The following is a 16,652-nucleotide window of genomic DNA, read 5'->3' on the forward strand; positions in this document are numbered from 1 at the left end:
AAATGCAGAGACGGTATCATTTAGGGAGCTTTCCTTTTCGTCATTCTGTGCGCTTCCCTTAACACCCCGCCCTGCCCCCCCCCCCCCCCCACACACACACACTGAACAAGAGAAAATTCCAGGAGGCGCCACTTTCCCAATTACCGCGCTTTTTCGTCCACGGAGGATGCCGTGTGCACGTTAGAAACCTTGCCCCTGGAGCCCTGAGGGGCTGGAGCACTCCCTAAGGGATGAGCCTGTGAGCCTCTACCTTGCATCAGCCCCGCAGCTGAGTCTTACGATCGTTCTGGCACTGCTGGGACCGGGGCTGTTCTGGCCGGTGGCAGCCATCCCCGTGAGCGGCGCCTACAAGCCCCACAATGCCCCGCGAGCCCGCGAGGCGCGCGGTGCCTGCCGGGAGTTGTAGTCCCGGCGGCCCAGCCCCCCCCCCCGACGGCCGCCGGCGACGCCCGTGGAGGACTCCCCGCCCCACAATGCCCCGGCCCTCTGTGACGTCACCCGGGCGCCGGCGACTGGGCGGTCGGTCTCCCCCGCCTCAGTGGCCTCGGTCGCCTCCGGCCGCCGCAGCCTCCTCCACGCCGGCCGCCCGTCCCGGCTCCTCCCGGCATCCTCGCGACGCGGGCCCGCCGTCCGTGCGGGGGCGCCGCCTCTGCTGCTCCTCGCGGGCCCGGGCCGCGGCCATGGCGGACGGCGGCGGCGCGGGCGCGGTGGGCGGCGGCGGCGCGGGCGCGGCGGGCGCGGCGGCGGGCGCGGCGGGGCCCAGCGCGGGCGGCGGCGCGGTGAACCCCGCCACGCTGCCCCCCGGGGACCCGCAGCTCATCGTCCTCATCGTGGAGCAGCTCAAGAGCCGCGGCCTGTTCGACAGCTTCCGCCGCGACTGCCTGGCCGACGTGGACACCAAGGTGAGGCGGCCCCGCCCGGGCCGGGGGCACCTCGCGCGCGGGAACCGGGCGGCCCGGCCGGCGGTGGGCGCCCGGCGCGCCCTCCACCCCGGGACCCTCCCGTCCGCCCCCGTCCACTCCCTTTCACTGCTCCCGGGCGCTCCCGTCCACTCCCCCCTGACCCTCCTGTCTACTCCCGTCCACTCCTCCCATCTCCCATCCTCTCCACTCCCGTCCGCTCCCCCCGGACCCTCCCATCCACTCCCGTCCGCTCCCCCTGACCCTCCTGTCCACTCCCTTCCACTCCTCCCGGGCTCTCCCGTCCACTCCCGTCCGCTCCCCCTGAACCTCCTGTCCACTCCCGTCCACTCCTCTCATCCACTCCCCTCGGACCCTCCCGTCCGCTCCCCCTGACCCTCCTGTCCACTCCCTTCCACTCCTCCCGGGCTCTCCTGTCCACTCCCTTCCACTCCCCCTGACCCTCCTGTCCACTCTCGTCCACTCCTCTCATCCACTCCCCTCGGACCCTCCCATCCACTCCCATCCACTCCCTCCGACCCTCCTGTCCACTCCCTTCTACTCCTCCCGGGCTCTCCCGTCCACTCCCCCAGACCCTCCTGTCTACTCCCGTCCACTCCTCCCATCTCCCATCCACTCCACTCCCGTCCGCTCCCCCGGACCCTCCCATCCACTCCCTCCGACCCTCCTGTCCACTCCCTTCCACTCCTCCCGGGCTCTCCCGTCCACTCCCGTCCACTCCCCCTGACCCTCCTGTCCACTCCCTTCCACTCCTCCCGGGCTCTCCTGTCCACTCCCTTCCACTCCCCCTGACCCTCCTGTCCACTCTCGTCCACTCCTCTCATCCACTCCCCTCGGACCCTCCCATCCACTCCCATCCACTCCCTCCGACCCTCCTGTCCACTCCCTTCTACTCCTCCCGGGCTCTCCCGTCCACTCCCCCAGACCCTCCTGTCTACTCCCGTCCACTCCTCCCATCTCCCATCCACTCCACTCCCGTCCGCTCCCCCGGACCCTCCCATCCACTCCCTCCGACCCTCCTGTCCACTCCCTTCCACTCCTCCCGGGCTCTCCCGTCCACTCCCGTCCACTCCCCCTGACCCTCCTGTCCACTCCCTTCCACTCCTCCCGGGCTCCCGTCCACTCCTCCAATCCACTCCCGTCCGCTCCCCCCGCCACCCTCCTGTCCACTTCCGTTCACTCCTCCCATCCACTCCCCTCGGACCCTCCTGTCCACTCCCGTCCGCTCCCCCGACCCTCCAATCCACTCCCGTCCACTCCCGCCCGCTCCCCCGGACTCTCCCGTCCACTCCTCCCGGCTGGCTAGCACGCAGGGGGCAAGGCACACGGCCGCATGCCACCGCGCTGTCACCGCCCCACCCCAGCCCACCTCCCGGGGTCCCCCATCAGTGTGCAATGCCCCCCCACCCAATGAAGCAGGCAGACGGGCGCCACAGGTCAGTGTCTCCAGGGCCCGGCCCGGCCGGGACCCCGAGTCCGTTTCTGGACCAGCTGGGTTCTGGGCGAGGGCCCGAGCCCCGCAGCCGCCCGCCTGACCGCCCCTCCGCCTTCTGTCGCGGTAGCCGGCCTACCAGAACCTCCGGCAGAAAGTGGATAACTTCGTGTCCACGCACTTGGACAAGCAAGAGTGGAACCCGACCATGAACAAAAACCAGCTGCGCAACGGCCTGCGGCAGAGCGTGGTGCAGTAAGTGGGTCCCCGCCCAGCACGCCGGGCCCTCGTGGCGTTCGTTCCAGAACACTCTGACCCTGAACCTGCCTGGATGTTCTTCTTTTGGCTTTGGGGCCCCGCCTGGCGGGGCTCGAGGCTTACCCCCAAGTCTGCGGGCTGGCGGGGCTCGGAGGACCAGAGGCGGGGTCTGAGTAAAACCTTGGTGGGCTGCTTGTAGGGCAGGTGCCTGAACCCGCTGTCCTTCCTGCCCGCTGCATGGACCTTCCCCCCAAACAACTCTTTCAGTGTAACTCTTTTCCTGTCACCATACTCTTCCTCACTACTCCATCCCAAGAGTTTGATGACGTACACTGGAGGGTTTTTTGTTTTTGTTTTTTTTTGCCACACCTGGCGGTGCTCAGGGCTTACTCCTTGCTTGCACTCTGGGATCACTCCTGGCAGAACGCTGGGACCCATATGGGGGTGCCGGGGATCGAGCCTGGGTCAGCCATGTGCAGAGTAAGTGCCTTGCCTGCTGTACTATCTGTCTCCCTAGCCCTGATATTGTACTATTTCCCCCTTCCCTGACATTGGTTAGATTTTTTTTTTAAATAGTTGTTATTAAAATAACTTTGTTAGAGAGTATTTTTTTTTATTGTAATGGTTTTGTCTCACAATTTTTGGTTATATTCACTTAGAAGCATTATCAATTCTGCCACAACAGCTCATTTCCGAATCTTTTCAGTGTCCATTTATAGTACTTGATTGTGTTGTGGTGATATCTCTCACCAGAATTCCATCATGGCCCTAAAAATATTATTATGAAATTGTATCACTGATTAGGAAATGGCCTGCTATGTGATAGAGAAATATAATATTGAGATTCTATTTTGACAAATAGAGAATTAAGCATAATTATCTCCACAAATATAAACGAAGTTTACCATTTACGCTATTTCAACTTTACATGGATTTTATTTTTATTTTAATCGAATCCCTCTGAGATACACAGTTACAAAGTTGTTCATAATTGGGTTTCAGTCATACAGCGTTCCAACACCTGTCCTTTCACCAGTTTACATTCCCGCTATCAATGTTCCCAGTTTCTCTCTCGCCCTCCCCATCCCCCACCTCTATGGCAGGCACCTCCCCCCCCTTCTCTCCCCCTCTTCCTCTCCCTCCCCCTCCCTCTCCCCACCCCCCCCCATTTTTTGGCATTATAGTTTGCAATACAGGTACTGAAAGGTTATACATGATTAATTTAAACATCACAAAGCACCTGCTGTGAATAATGCCATGTATATCCATAGACTTTAAATGTATCACATTTTCAAAACTTTGTAAATTTTTTTTTTTTTAAGTTTTGTGTTTTAAATTGAATCACCACAGACATTGGTCAGTTTTGACTAACTTCTGTACTGCTTAAAAAAAGGGTAGGGGTGGGGAGTCCCAGCAGGTAGGTCGCTTGCCTTGCATGCAGCTGACTCAAGCTCAGTCCCCATCACCCCATATGGTCCCCTGAGCCTGCCAGACGTGATCCCTGAGCACTGCTGGGTATTACCAAATAGCCCCCACCCCAGAAAAAAGGACTGGGGCGGAAGAGCGGAGAGATGAAGGGTCGAGCGTGTGCCCAGTATATGTGGGGCCCCTGGTTCTGTCTGACTCCGCCCGGCCCGAGCACTCCAGTGCTCTGAAGCCCGGTTGCCCTATGCTCTGCTGGGTGTGACCCTGGTGCGTAACCGTTAAGCCTACACCACGGGGCTGAATGTTGGAGTTCCTGGACCAACAAGGGGTGGCCTCTGTTCATCACAAGAAGAAAAACGGAGCTGAACAGCTGCTGGCTCCGAGGGCTGGAGTCTTGCTTCCCGATCCCCAGCACCACCTGGCGTGCCAAGCACTGACTTGGGAGTAGCCCCCCATTTTTAAAAAAGCAACGTATCTGGGGACTGGAGCAGTAGCACAGCGGGTCGGGCATTTGCCTTGCAGACGGCCGACCTAGGTTCGATCCCCAGCATCCCATGTGCTTCCCTGAGCACCACCACGAGTGATTCCTGAGTACAGAGCCAGGAGTAATCCTTGTGCAATGCCGGGTGTGACCCAAAAAGCAAAAAAAAAAAAGATAAAAAAAGCAACGTATCTATTATGCCTTTAAAGGACCCGCCCTGCTGAAGAACCTTGGTTTGAGTGAGAGGGGAGCGGGGGAGGCAGGTAGGCCGCCGCTGGTTGAGTGACTTTCCCTGCGAGAGTTAGTGCGCGCCTGGTGGATTGTCCTCAGACTCTCCCGGGCACGCGGTGGGCACGAGCTGGACTCCTGCCGCCCACGGGGAGGGCTGGGGGAGGCGTGCACACACCAGAGCAAGGTGCTCTCTCCCCACGAGGTCAGGGATGCTGGAGGCCGGCGTGGACAGGATCATCTCGCAGGTGGTGGACCCCAAGCTCAACCACATCTTCAGGCCGCAGATCGAGCGCGCCATTCACGAGTACTTGGCGGCCAAGAAGAAGGAAATCCTGCCCGTCCTTCCTCTGGAGCCCGACGGCCAGGAGCCCCCAACGCCCAAGGACGCTTCGTAGGGCCGGCTCCTGCTTAGAGGTTTGTCCGGCGGACAGACGGTGGGGGCATTGGGGCAGATGGCAGGCGTTCTAAAAGCGTTCACACAGACGCACTGGTGCTCTTGGAGCCCATCATTTGGCATGAACTCATAGGCAGCGTTTTCCTGTGTCAGTGAGGATGGCTTTTAGTTTTCTTGCGCTGGGAACAGGCACTGTGAGAGACCGGCTGAGGGGCACTCGTGGTGCCAGTCTTGTTGCTGAGATGCTTCAGTGAGCCTCACCCTGCACAGCACATGTGCAGTTTGAGTATAATGTCAACCGTGCAGCCTGGTGGGTGTAAAGGACACGCAGAGCCCACTGGCACCCCGGTGGGGTCTAGCAGATCACAGTTGGTTACCATGGGGACTCTTGTTAGAACCATGCTCCCCCTCCCCTTTTTTTCAAATTTCATTTGGAATTTAAACATTCGGCAGCAGTTGCTGCACAAAACAATGCTTTCTGCAGAACTCCTGACACAGGAGTGCGCAGGAATGGAGGCCAGCAAGGACGTGGACTCTTGGTCAGGCTTAGTCATTCCTGGGGCGCGCTGACCCCTGGCCCTACACCTCACTGTTCTTATCTGCTTGAACCGTCAGCGCAAGACGCGAGCACGAGCTGCCCACACAGGCCCTCCAGGAACGTCCGGGCTGGCTGGTCTCTGCTGGGACCCAAATAACCCTCAGCATAGATGGAGTCGGTGGCAGCTTGCAGTGAAAGGCAGCACTGAGACTCGGGCCTCACGGAGTTCCTTTTCCTCCGTCTATTTTCCACGAACGCTTTCTATTCCCTGCCCCAGCCCCCCTACACCCCCCCCAACAAAAAAAAAAAAAGGGAAAGAAAGAAAGAAAGAAAATGTAGCATTTGGAGCTGATTCTCTTTTCTTTTTAGAATACACCGGATGCCTTTTGGAAGCCCCTGGCATTAAGGTGAAGGACTTGGCCCCTGGCTTCACGGTCAAGGCCAACCACGGCCCCCCATGATCTCAAGACTCCGCGTGGATGGTGGAGCCGTGTCCCGAGTGAATGAGTGAACTGAAAGCCAGTTTGGTGGTAGGAACGTTCACACGCACCTCACCCCATGTGCCCCGTGGCGCCCACTAACTACACTACGAGGATAAAAAGTATGACATCAGCCTGTTCTTGTCCTGAACCTTTATCCCGGAACTTGGGGCAGCGTGGATCGTAGGGTTGGTTTTGTGGTGTGGAGTAGGGGACAGAAAGCTCCAGTGGAGAGACACAAGCCTGGAAGACACAGAGATAGTGACCGGGGGGCGGGGGGGGGGGGGAGCGGAGGTGTGGGGCCTCTACGGTGGCATTTCCCTCAGGCGTGCACGGGCATATTCGACTCACCTGAGCCAGAGTTCGGGCCAGTGTGACTGCCTTAGCCTGTTTTCTTCCTGCCGTCCCCCTGCCCTCCAAGCAGGGCCAAACCCGGGAGCCTCGGAGGCATGAGGGACTGCCGCCCGGGTGTCAGCTCTGATTATTTTGTCCTCGGGCTTGGGGTTTGTTTCAGTGTCTCTTTAAAAGGCAAGTGCAGAATAAAGGCTGAAGTTTTCTAGCGACGGTGTCTCACCCCTGGCTTCCAGCAGCCGTGGTGCCCCTTCTGCTCTGTTGTGTGGGCTCCAGCGGTTGGCCGGGCAGGAGGTCACGCACACTAGACGATTCCCCATTCCTGGATGCCAGTGGTGGCTCGCCGTCGGCAGGCAGCAGCCATTCCCGCCGAAGCCTTCGTTGTATCCCTGGTTCTTAACTTTGAAGGTGCAGAAAGGTCACTGGGGGAGCTTGGGAAAATGCCTCCTTTTCTCCTGCTCGGTTTTTGCATCATACTTGACGGTGCTCAGGGCTCATTCCTGGTTCTGTGCTCAGGAATCACTCCTGGCAGTGCTTGGGATCATATGGGGTGCCGGGGATGGAACCCAGCACGGCTGCCTGCAAGGCAAGTGCCCTACCCATTGTGCTCTCTCCAGCCCCCTCCTTTGCTCATTTCTTTGTCCTTAGACAAATGGGTCTGTTTGACCAGTACCCGTGTAGATCTTGGCCAATACCGAGGCCCCCTGCATTTTGGGGAGGCAGGAGGAGGAGGACTGTGGTTTGACCAGAACCCGTTTAGATCTTTGGCCAGTACCTGGGCCCCCTGTCTGGGGCAGGTGTGCGGAGAGCCTGGGCACTGTCGTTTGACCAGTACCCGTGCAGGTCTTTGGGCAGTACCTGCCTTGGGGACGAGCAAAGGCCGCCCCAGCTGAGTCTTTGCTGCAGTTGAGCTGATCACGGGGCTTCCTGCTCGTTAGGCCCTGCACCAGTGAATGAGCCTCTGCCCCCTTCTCCCTGTGCACCCCGAATTTAGGACTCTGTGATGGCCCGTGTCCCCATCTGAACCGGCTAGCCACACGTGCAGCACTGTCTGCTGTTAGGGCTGCAGTATCCTCTGCCACCCCCACCCCCATTTCCAAGTCCTCAGCACCCCAAGGCCCCCCTCCTCCTGTTCCCTTGGTTAGACATTAGCGTGAACCGAGGCTTCTCCCAATCGCGGGCGCTCAGGGGAAGCATTCCGCCATCTTTCTGTTGACCCTTCTGCCCATCCAGCAGCGATGACGGGGTGGATGAGCTGCCCAGAGAGCAGCATCCTTTCCTCATGCAGAACTTTGTCCTGTGTGGGGGCGGGAGGGGCGGTGGAAGCAGAGTTTAGGGGGCCCTGGGGACCCTAGTGGTGACTAACCAGTCAGGTTTGGTGCTTCCAGTACAGGGACCCAATGTGGACCACTCCAGCAGTGCCCAGGGCCTCTAGAAGTGGAGGACCATGTAGCGTCGGAAATTGACCCAGGCTGGACAGGCGTTAGGCATGCACTGTAACCGCTGAACACTCACAGCCCTAGCCTTTTTGGGGGGTACGCCACACAGGATTTACTCCTGGCAGTACTCAGGGGACTGTATGGAGTGCCAGGAACTGAACCAGGTCAGCTCTGTGCAAGGCAAGCACCTTCCTCACTCTGCTGTATGGCTGGTCCTGCAAACTCTAGAATGACTCTGGTGACGCGCTGGGCTCAGCTGGCTCGGACTTGCTCTGGCAGGATGACGTGAGCAAGAGTGCATTTCTCCGTCATGTCCTGTTTCTCAAATGTCCTGACAGCGTCCAGCGTGGCTTGCTCAGCTCCTTGGGTTTGCTCACAAGCAGTTTTTCTTTTCCTCGCTTTTGAAACTCTACTTTGGATCCCATACTGGGCGCCCAGTCACAGTGGGTGCAGCATAGGAAGCGCTGGTGTGTGGCCGAGGCCGCGAAGTCAGCCGCACCCCTGCCTGTAGGCAGGCTGCGACCTATGCAGACATCCACAGTGGGGGGTTTTGGGGGTTCGTATCGAAAAGCTATTTTGATAGCAGCAGGACTGCCAGGTGACACTGAGCGCAGTGGGGGCTCCGGGGAGTCGACTGGTGGGCGTCTGTGGGCGCGGCGCACACTGGGAGTCCTGAGGCGGCACTTCCGTTCCCGCCCCTCCCGGGGCCCTGTGGCGTGCCTTCGAGGCTTCATGGCAGTCGCTGAGTGCCGTGGCCTCTGGTTCTCAGTCCTGTGGCTGTACCAGCAGGCCGTGGGAGTGTCCGTGCGGCGGGAAGTCCAGCTGCTGGCTGCAGCCTGGCCATGGCGTTTCAGGAACTGCCCGTCTCCCTTCACCGCCTGCGCCCGAAACACCAGTGCGTCCACAGAAGTCCTCGTTTTCTTCTTTGCCTACGACTGGCCTTGGATTTCTTGTGCGGTTTAATGTTTTCGTGTATTTTCAGGAGCACATTTGCTATGAATGTGAATGACCTCCTGCAAATAAACTTTCTAACAAAAGTACGAAACCATGTTTTAAAGTAAAAAATACATACATGGGGATACCGCTCAAGAGGTTTTTTGAAAAGATTGTGGGAATTTTTTTCCCATTTTTGATCGTACATATCCCACGATCAAAACTATGATTTCTTCAGAATTTTATTGTGGATTTTGGTTTGTTTGGGGGCCATACCTGGCGGTGCTCAGGGATCACTCCCCATGGACTTGGGACCACGAGGGGTGCAGGGGATCGAACCTGGGTCAGCCGTGTGTGAGGCTGCAAGGATGTGGTAGGCGGGGCCTTCAGGCCTGCCTGTGTGTCATCTGGCGTGCTCAGAGCACTGCCACTTTCTGCACATGCTTGGGGCTGAGCACGTGCCGGCCCTGCTCTGCCCTCTGGGCCCCCTCCATTGGCCCCCAGTGTCCTCATCCGAACTCCACTGACACGCCATGCTGGTTCTCTGCCCACCTGTCTTCCATCACTGGCTGGTTCAGCTATCGGACCCCGAACCCCCACTCGAAGCTGGCAGGGCAGTGTTGGCCCGAGGGTGGACGGTCACCGGAAGCTGAATGGTCCTGTGCGTGCTGTGCTCTCTGCTCCCGCTACCTTGTCTCCCACCTGCTTTCTGTGTGTGGTTCTGGGGGGCTGAGGGTGCGGACTCCCGACTTGCCCAGGGCTCTCCTGGCCACTTGCAGCAGTCCTCAGCCGGTTCGGGAGCCTGACAGTTCATCTCTAGAGCCGGCAGTGATGAGGGGACCCAGTGGTTCTGGGGATTGAACTCGAGGCCTTAAAGGTGCTGGTACTCTGGCCCCTTCTGTGTCCCGTGCTGGTGGCTGTCTGCAGGGTGCCCACCGCAGACGGGCAGCCATTTGCACAGGCCGTGGAAACTAACAGAAATCGTTCTGGTTCAAAAGTTAATAAGGTTGGGTTTTATTGGTTTCCATTCTTAAGGGAAAGAAATCTCTCCAAAATGTTTGGGCAGAGGTGGAGGGAAACACTGCAATCATTGTCGGGAGAAATCGCCATAGGGGTGAATTCCTACCTCTGTCTCTTGTCCTCGTTAAGTCTTTGCTGGGAACATCCTGTAATTTGTGGTTGCAAAATGGGTCTTACTTGAGTGAGGACAAGTGAGTGGGCCCCACCTCCCATCCCTGTCACGGTTAGGCCATTACTGTGACTGCAAACCCTGACCCTACGCCAGAAGACCCCCAGGGGACCCCACCAGGGCCTCAGGGGTCAGAATGCCAGTCCTCAGGTCTATGGCCTGGCACCCAAGCCACTTGACAGGGCAGCTCTACCTGTCTTCCAAGCCAGGAGCACCCCGGTGAGAGGTACTTGGGAGGTGCAGAGCTGAGCCCTGGAACATGCTGGAACAGATCGGGGAACACCCCAGGCCCATGGCAAAGCGGAGAACGAGGGAGGGGGAGTGCCCCCGTCCACTCGGGGCTCGTGATGTGAATGGCAAGGGCTGGGCTCTGGCATAGAAAGGGGGGCCGGCACCCCCACACCCCGGGTCCCAGACAGGACCCAGGGTTACTGTTCTGGCGGGTGTTCTAATCAGATCCGGTTCCCAGCATCACACTGCCCTGAACATGGCTGGGGGCCGAGGGCAGCCTGTTCCCTTTGCAGACTCCAGGTGGCGCCCAGCCGCTGTCCCTGTTGCGCCCAACCTTCCTCCCGCACGGCCCCAGCACCTCCTGGGAAACCAGAGGCTCAGCAGCGGAAGGGGAGAGGGGCTGAACGCATCCCCATGCTGTTCGCAGTCATCTGCAGACTCGTTTCACCCGCCAGGCCCAGGCTGGGCACCGAGCTCCCTCAGGCCTGCCTTTCTGGAGGGTTCCAGAGAGCTGAGGCTGGAGTGTCGGGGATCAGCCCAGCCCCACGTGTGTTCAGAGCTGTCGCCCAAAGCCCTGTCCTCGGCAGTCTGCTTGAGGAGGGAGGGAAGGAGGACCACTTTCCACTGTTTGGGGGCTCGCTTCAGGGGTGCAGGAACAGCAGCCCCCTCCCCACTGTGACAGGGAGAAGGCCAGGCGCTTCAACTTCCCGCACCTGTGCTCAACCCCCCCGCCCCTATTTAGACTGCCCCGTGTCCCGGGGGGAGGTTCTGTGTGCACCTCTTAAACCTGCCGCATCAACGATTTGATGGTCGTATTTCTCACTGCTGTGCTGCTCAGGGCTAACTCCTGGCAGTGCTCAGGGAGGCATCTTGGTGCCGTGGATTGAACCCGGCCCTCGCCGCTGCCTGGATGCTCTGCCAGTGCTCGGGTGCATAGTGACTGCTGCAGTTGGTGACCCCGAGGTAGCCCGTAGCATGGTGGGAGCGGAGGCTGGTATATGAGACCCAATCCGCCTGTCCCAGCGCAGACGAAACACAGGGGTAGTGCGCTGTATATTAGGGTTCTGTGCATTGCGTGCGTGTGTGCATATTAACGGCCATTTCCCACTGCTAGAGTCACCCCTCGAGCATTATAGTCCTCTTTACCTTCCAGTTCTATCAGAAATCAGGGCCCTGAGGTGAGAGTGCAGCAGGTCAGATGCTTTCCCGGGCCACCGTGTCCTTGGCCGTGCCCACGCGCTGGGCTTCTCGGGAGACTCAGCCGCACCGACCGGGAGAAGCCTGGGGGGAGTGAGGGCTGCGGCACCTTCTCTTACGAAGACAGCGGTGCCCAGTGACTCCATAGGACAAAGAGACCTCCAGGAGAAAACTGAGCTTGTAGATCATTCATGTTTATTTAGTTCTTAAAGAGAAAAATGAAAGAAAAAAATGAAGACAAACCAGTTTTCCTCTCCATTCCTGCTTCTGAAAAGCTCGGAAAGGTAAGAAACCAGGCGGAATGTGCTGCGCCGCCTCAGGCCTCCTCCGAGTCACGCTAGGAAGCGTCTCCCTCTTCTCTGTTAATCCCTTGCATCCCCACCCAGAACGCAGCGATCTTCCCTTCCCTCCTGAGCCTGTCCGACCCCAGCACTCACTCCCTCGGGCTTTCCAGGAGAGAGCGAGCAAGCTAGGGACCCTCCCGTCTCCTCTGACCCTCGCAGGAAAGCGAGCTGCCTCTCCTCTCTCCTTGCACCCAGGGGAGAGCCAGGAAGTGAGCCAGCTCACTCCACCTCGTGGCCAGCGCAAGCGAGCCAAGCACCCAAGGCCACCTCTCCTCGTCTCACCTCCAGTCCAGCCTGGGGAAGCAAGCTCCTTTCTGCCGGGCCATCGAGATCTCCCACGTGTTCCCATCAAGTGGAGACGGCAAGCCAACTTCCTCGCCAAGACTGTTCCATGGCAAGCCAGCTCGCTCTTTCATCGCTTTCCTGTGCAAGAGGAAGTCAGCAAGCAAGAAATCTACACTGCTCATTCTTTTCTCATCCCGTCATTCCCAAGCAAGCAAGCTATCTGCTCTTCCTGCTGTCCAAACCTCCCCTCCGTTCCTGTCCTGAGCTGGCCGGGGCCGTTGCTGAGAAGCGCCCGAGCTCCCGAGCCTGCTGGGCTTGGACAGTAGAGCGCTGAGATAGAACCGATTTTTCTGCCCCCCCGCCCAACCACTCCAAGCCAGCGTGCTCAGCTTTGTCCTCTGCTGTGTCCCTTCCCGGAAACCTCTCTGCTCTCTCCTGACAGGCCTCGGTACCCTGCTAGGCTTCTGGGAGAGAGGGGATGAAAGGAAGAAAGCCGACTCTCTGCTCTGTGCTCCTCGCCCTGCGGAAGGCTAGCTAGGTCTCGTCTCCACTCCTGACCTTCCGAGCAAGCTAGCGCTCGGCCCTCTACTCCCGCCCGTTCCCAGCAGGCTCGCGCTCTGCTGGCTCCACCTGGCCCTCCTAGCTAGCTGGCGTGGCTCTCCTCGCCATCCCTCCCGGGCTCGCTCCCTCTGCTCTCCTGCCATTACCAGTGGCAGGCTCGCTCCCTCCTGCTCTCTCCTGGCAGAGCTAGCTAGCCTCAAGGCTTGGACAGGAGAGCAGCGAGGTAGGATGACGAGAATCAAGCTCCCTCTGTTCTCCTGGCGATTCCTGCCTGCTAGCCAGCTCGCTGTCCTCTCTGCACCTGTCCCGTCCAGCAAGCAAACCAGCTCGCCCTGATCCTGCCCCTGGCCAGAAGTAGCAGCCCCAGCTAGCTCTGCTCTCTCCTCCGGCCACATGCAGCTGCTGGCTCTGTCTGCTCTCCTCACAAAGCTCGCTGGCCTGCCAGGCTTGGGCAGGAGGGACCGCAGAGGGAGGATGGGAAGAACCCAGCGCCCTCTGCCCGCCCCACCTGCACGCTCTGCTCTCCCCGCCGGTTACTGAAGGCCAGTCCTGCTCTGCCCCGCCCCGTCCTGCAAACAACCTCCATCTCGCTCGCTCGCTGCTCTCTACTCCCAGCCCAGAAGATCTAGCGAGCTCTCCCCCCTCTCCTCTTGGACATTGCCAGCTGGCAAGCGCGGCTCTCTGCTCCTGGCAGCCAGCTCGCCTGCGAGGTTTGGACAGGTAGGAAAGAATCACCTCGCTCCTATCCTGCTGGATTCCTCGCTTCCTGGGGTTGGGCAGGAGGAGGGTGCAGAGCGCTGGTTGCTTCTGTCCATCTGCAGCTGGCCAGCAGCTCTTGGTGCTGTTTCTTCCTGCCCAACCCCTGCAGCAAGAGCTCTCCCTGCTGTGTGCGGTGGTGGGAGAGTGCAGCACACGAGCACTGGGCCAGGCTGGCCGCAGGAGCGAGCGGCGACAGCTGTGTGTGTGCGAGCAGTTAAGTCTTTCCTCCCCGGAGCAGGGCACAGCACCGCTGCTGTGCGCTCCCTCCGGGCACCCTGTGGCATCAGACCACGCGGTTCCTGCTTTGCCTGCTGTCACCGCTCTCGTCCCCTCCACATTGCTGGGGCAGTGCCGGGGGGCCTGGAGGAGAGGGTGACGGTTGTGAGTGATGCTGGTGCCCAGCAGGCCGGCCGGCAGCCAACGTCCACACGCTGCTGTTTGGTCCTGGGGCAACGCTAGTGCTCTTCCCGATTCTGGGAGATGCGGAGATGCAGTTTCCTCTCTGCCGGGCTGTTTATGGTGCTTCTGCACGATGCCTGGTCTGTCCACAAGAGGGCAGGCGCCACCCCTCCTTGCGGTCACTGTGCCTCCCAGCCGGGTTCCATGCCAGGAGACTCCACCAATCCAGAGAGGGCGGCTTGCCCATGGCCCCCTCTGGCGACAGCTCACTCCCAGGAAGGCCTGGTCAGCCCAGGGGGCACCAGCCACTCAGTCACCGCTACCCAGGCCTGACCCCTGCTCCTCCCACAGTCCCCCCTGGCTTGACCCGAGTTAAGACTGGAGGGTGACGCCACACTCCTGCACCCCCTGTCCGTCTCATGCCAGTGCACCCCAGGATCCTGGCCGTCACTGCCCCGCCCCAGGACACCCCCTCTGATGCCGGAATTGTTGTGCTGGGCCCTAGCGAGCGCCCTGTTCGTGTCCCCCCAGGTATCCACGAGCCCCAGGAGTGTCATTCTGCATGGGGGTCCCGGCCCTGTTGCCAGCCACACCATGTGACAGTTCCAAAACCATGAGGATGGAGCGAGAAAGCGGAGCAGGGATGAAGCACCCTGGGCGGGGGGGGGGGGGGGGGGGACACACAGCAGGGACAGCTGCATGCACATGGGCCTGGGTGCCTCCAGCCCCATCTAAGAACATGGTGAAGAGTGACATGCCCTGCCGGGCCTGCCCAGGCCAGCTCTGGCCGCAGAAGCCTCAGCCATGGGAACTGCCCACGGCCTACCGGTCCCCTGATCCGCGGCTGGCCAGAGCAGGGAGTGTCGTCCTGCTGGGGCAGCCTCTCGCCTGTGGCTCCACAGGACACCCAGCACCCCCAAAGCACCTGGGCGGTCTGGGGGGTGGGAGTGAGCTCACTTGTGAGGAAGGACGGAAGCAAAGCAGGGCCACCTGGCCCTCCTCATCTCCAGGCCCCGGGCTCTGCAGGGCGGTGGCACCCACCCACGTGGGTCACCCCAAGGAGCCCAGGAGCTGGAAGCGCAGCCGGCGGGCAGTGCGCCCTGCACATCAGGCTGGCTGACCGGCTGGAGCCTCCACTGTCCCGGACCTCCGCCCCGCCCTCACCCCTGCAGCGCTGGGCAGGAAGAGGCTGGAGGCGGCAGGGGCGGGTGCCTCGGGAGTGGCTGCGTCCTCACTGCTGCAGCCCTCGGGAGCTTTCTACGCCCAAGGTGGGCAGCTGGGGAGACAAGCACTTTCAGCCACACTCCCCTCACTCCTGGGATGGTCCCTAATACTGACCTCCTTCCTGCAGAGGGACCTGGGCGCCTCAGCCTCCAACTTCGCCTGCCTCCCTCTCCTCTCTGCCCCTCACCTGGGAATGGGCGGCGTTTGCGGCGGGTTCCATGGTGACCGCCCGGGGGAAGATTCACATCTGTGCTGTGTTCCATGGTTCCGGCCAGGTTGGGGCGCTATTGCCCCCAACTGTATGACGCAGAAGCCCGGAAGCTGCATTATGAGCCCCCGGGACAAGCCCGCCCCGGGCAACCAGAGGCTGCCTGAGCACCCTCTGCATCACTGTCACTGCCCGCGCCCCTACGCCATCCGTCATCGCAAGTGAAGTGAGCCAAGGGGAGGCGACAGGCCCCCAGCAAGCTCCTGTGTGCAGTAAGAGACCGGTCGGTCGGGAGCAAACTGACAAGCAGCCACAGACCCAGAGGGGGGCCGACAGCTGAGTCTGCTAAGGTGGGGCCGGGAGGGTGGCAGAGAGGGAAAGGGGTGCCTGTTTGAGGCGCCGATCAAGCCATTCCTGCAGGAAGAGAAGGCTACCTCAGCGTGCACCAAAAATAGCGCCCCCCCGCCCCCGCCATCAATGCTGAAGCCCATGTGAGCTCATCTCTAGTTTCTGCTGTGGTTTTGGGGTCACACCTGTGGGGCTGCGGGTGGAATCCAGAGCCCGCACCCCAGCTCACCCGCGTCCCCAGTTTCTAGACTTGAGAGGTTGCACTCCTCTGTGGGGACCCCCCCTCCCCTCGCCCCCTTGGAAAATCCTCTGAGGAGACTCCCCGGCCCTGGGTGGCACCCAGGCAGCCCAGGTGCCGTGCTGGAAGACTGAGCCGGGAGTGGAAAGTCCAGGGGAACCCCTGGGGTTTCTCATCCCCTTCCCCCTGCTTCTGTGTGATGGGGCGGGAGGGGGGGGGGGCACTAACTACAGTGTCTGGATAGAGCCCAGCCATGTGCGGGGACTTGGCGCATCTGCTTGTGGCGGGGTGGGGGTCCTGAAATGCAGTGCTTTGGGACTGAGCTCAGCGCAAGTGGGCGACTCGGGCTGAACTTGGAGCCAACCAGGTTTTTTTCCACTGGTCCTGCCAGATGACAGTCACTCCCCGCCCCGCCTACTTTCCTCTGAGGCTCCCAGCTGTGTGTCTGGCCGACTTCCAGGCCTCTGGGGAGGAGGAGGTGTTGCCGGCCCGCTGGCCACTCTCCACCTCTCCTGGGAGCGAAGGACAGCCAGTGCCCTGCAGCTGGCCCCTGGTGCCCGTGCTGACCTGGACGCACACCCAGCCCTGCAGGGCCCGCCCAGGCCCCGGTCACTCAGAGAAAGGGCTTCTCCCCTCTGCCACAGGCCGTCATCTCCTGGAAATGGGGGTGGGGGTGCAGCAGCCCCCTGGCCCTCACAGAGCTTCTAGAAACAACCTGGGCAGGCGCCTGTGCACTCCCAGGGCCGATGCAAACGCACTTCATTCATTCACTGCTCCCAGGCACAGGT

At 60.5% G+C, this 16,652-nt stretch overlaps 1 protein-coding gene across 1 annotated transcript; it reads left to right on the forward strand.

The window, feature by feature from the left end:
* The first annotated feature begins 680 nt into the window (after positions 1 to 680).
* Positions 681 to 6,291, forward strand: BOD1 (biorientation of chromosomes in cell division 1). The gene is made up of 4 exons (XM_056112380.1): positions 681 to 902; positions 2,483 to 2,607; positions 4,950 to 5,161; positions 6,049 to 6,291. Exons 1-3 carry the CDS (start codon positions 681 to 683, stop codon positions 5,140 to 5,142), a joined length of 540 nt encoding a protein of 179 aa, XP_055968355.1. The 3' UTR covers positions 5,143 to 5,161; positions 6,049 to 6,291.
* The last annotated feature ends 10,361 nt before the right edge of the window (positions 6,292 to 16,652 follow it).

The sequence above is a fragment of the Sorex fumeus genome, unplaced genomic scaffold (assembly GCF_029834395.1).
Source record: "Sorex fumeus unplaced genomic scaffold, SorFum_2.1 ptg000017l, whole genome shotgun sequence".
NCBI lineage: Eukaryota > Metazoa > Chordata > Mammalia > Eulipotyphla > Soricidae > Sorex > Sorex fumeus.

Coding starts and splice junctions, on each gene's coding strand:
- BOD1 (XM_056112380.1), top strand. CDS start 681: ATGGCGGACGGCGGCGGCGCGGGCGCGGTGGGCGGCGGCGGCGCGGGC. Junction 903..2,482: donor TGGCCGACGTGGACACCAAG/GTGAGGCGGCCC, acceptor CTGTCGCGGTAG/CCGGCCTACCAGAACCTCCG. Junction 2,608..4,949: donor CTGCGGCAGAGCGTGGTGCA/GTAAGTGGGTCC, acceptor TCTCCCCACGAG/GTCAGGGATGCTGGAGGCCG.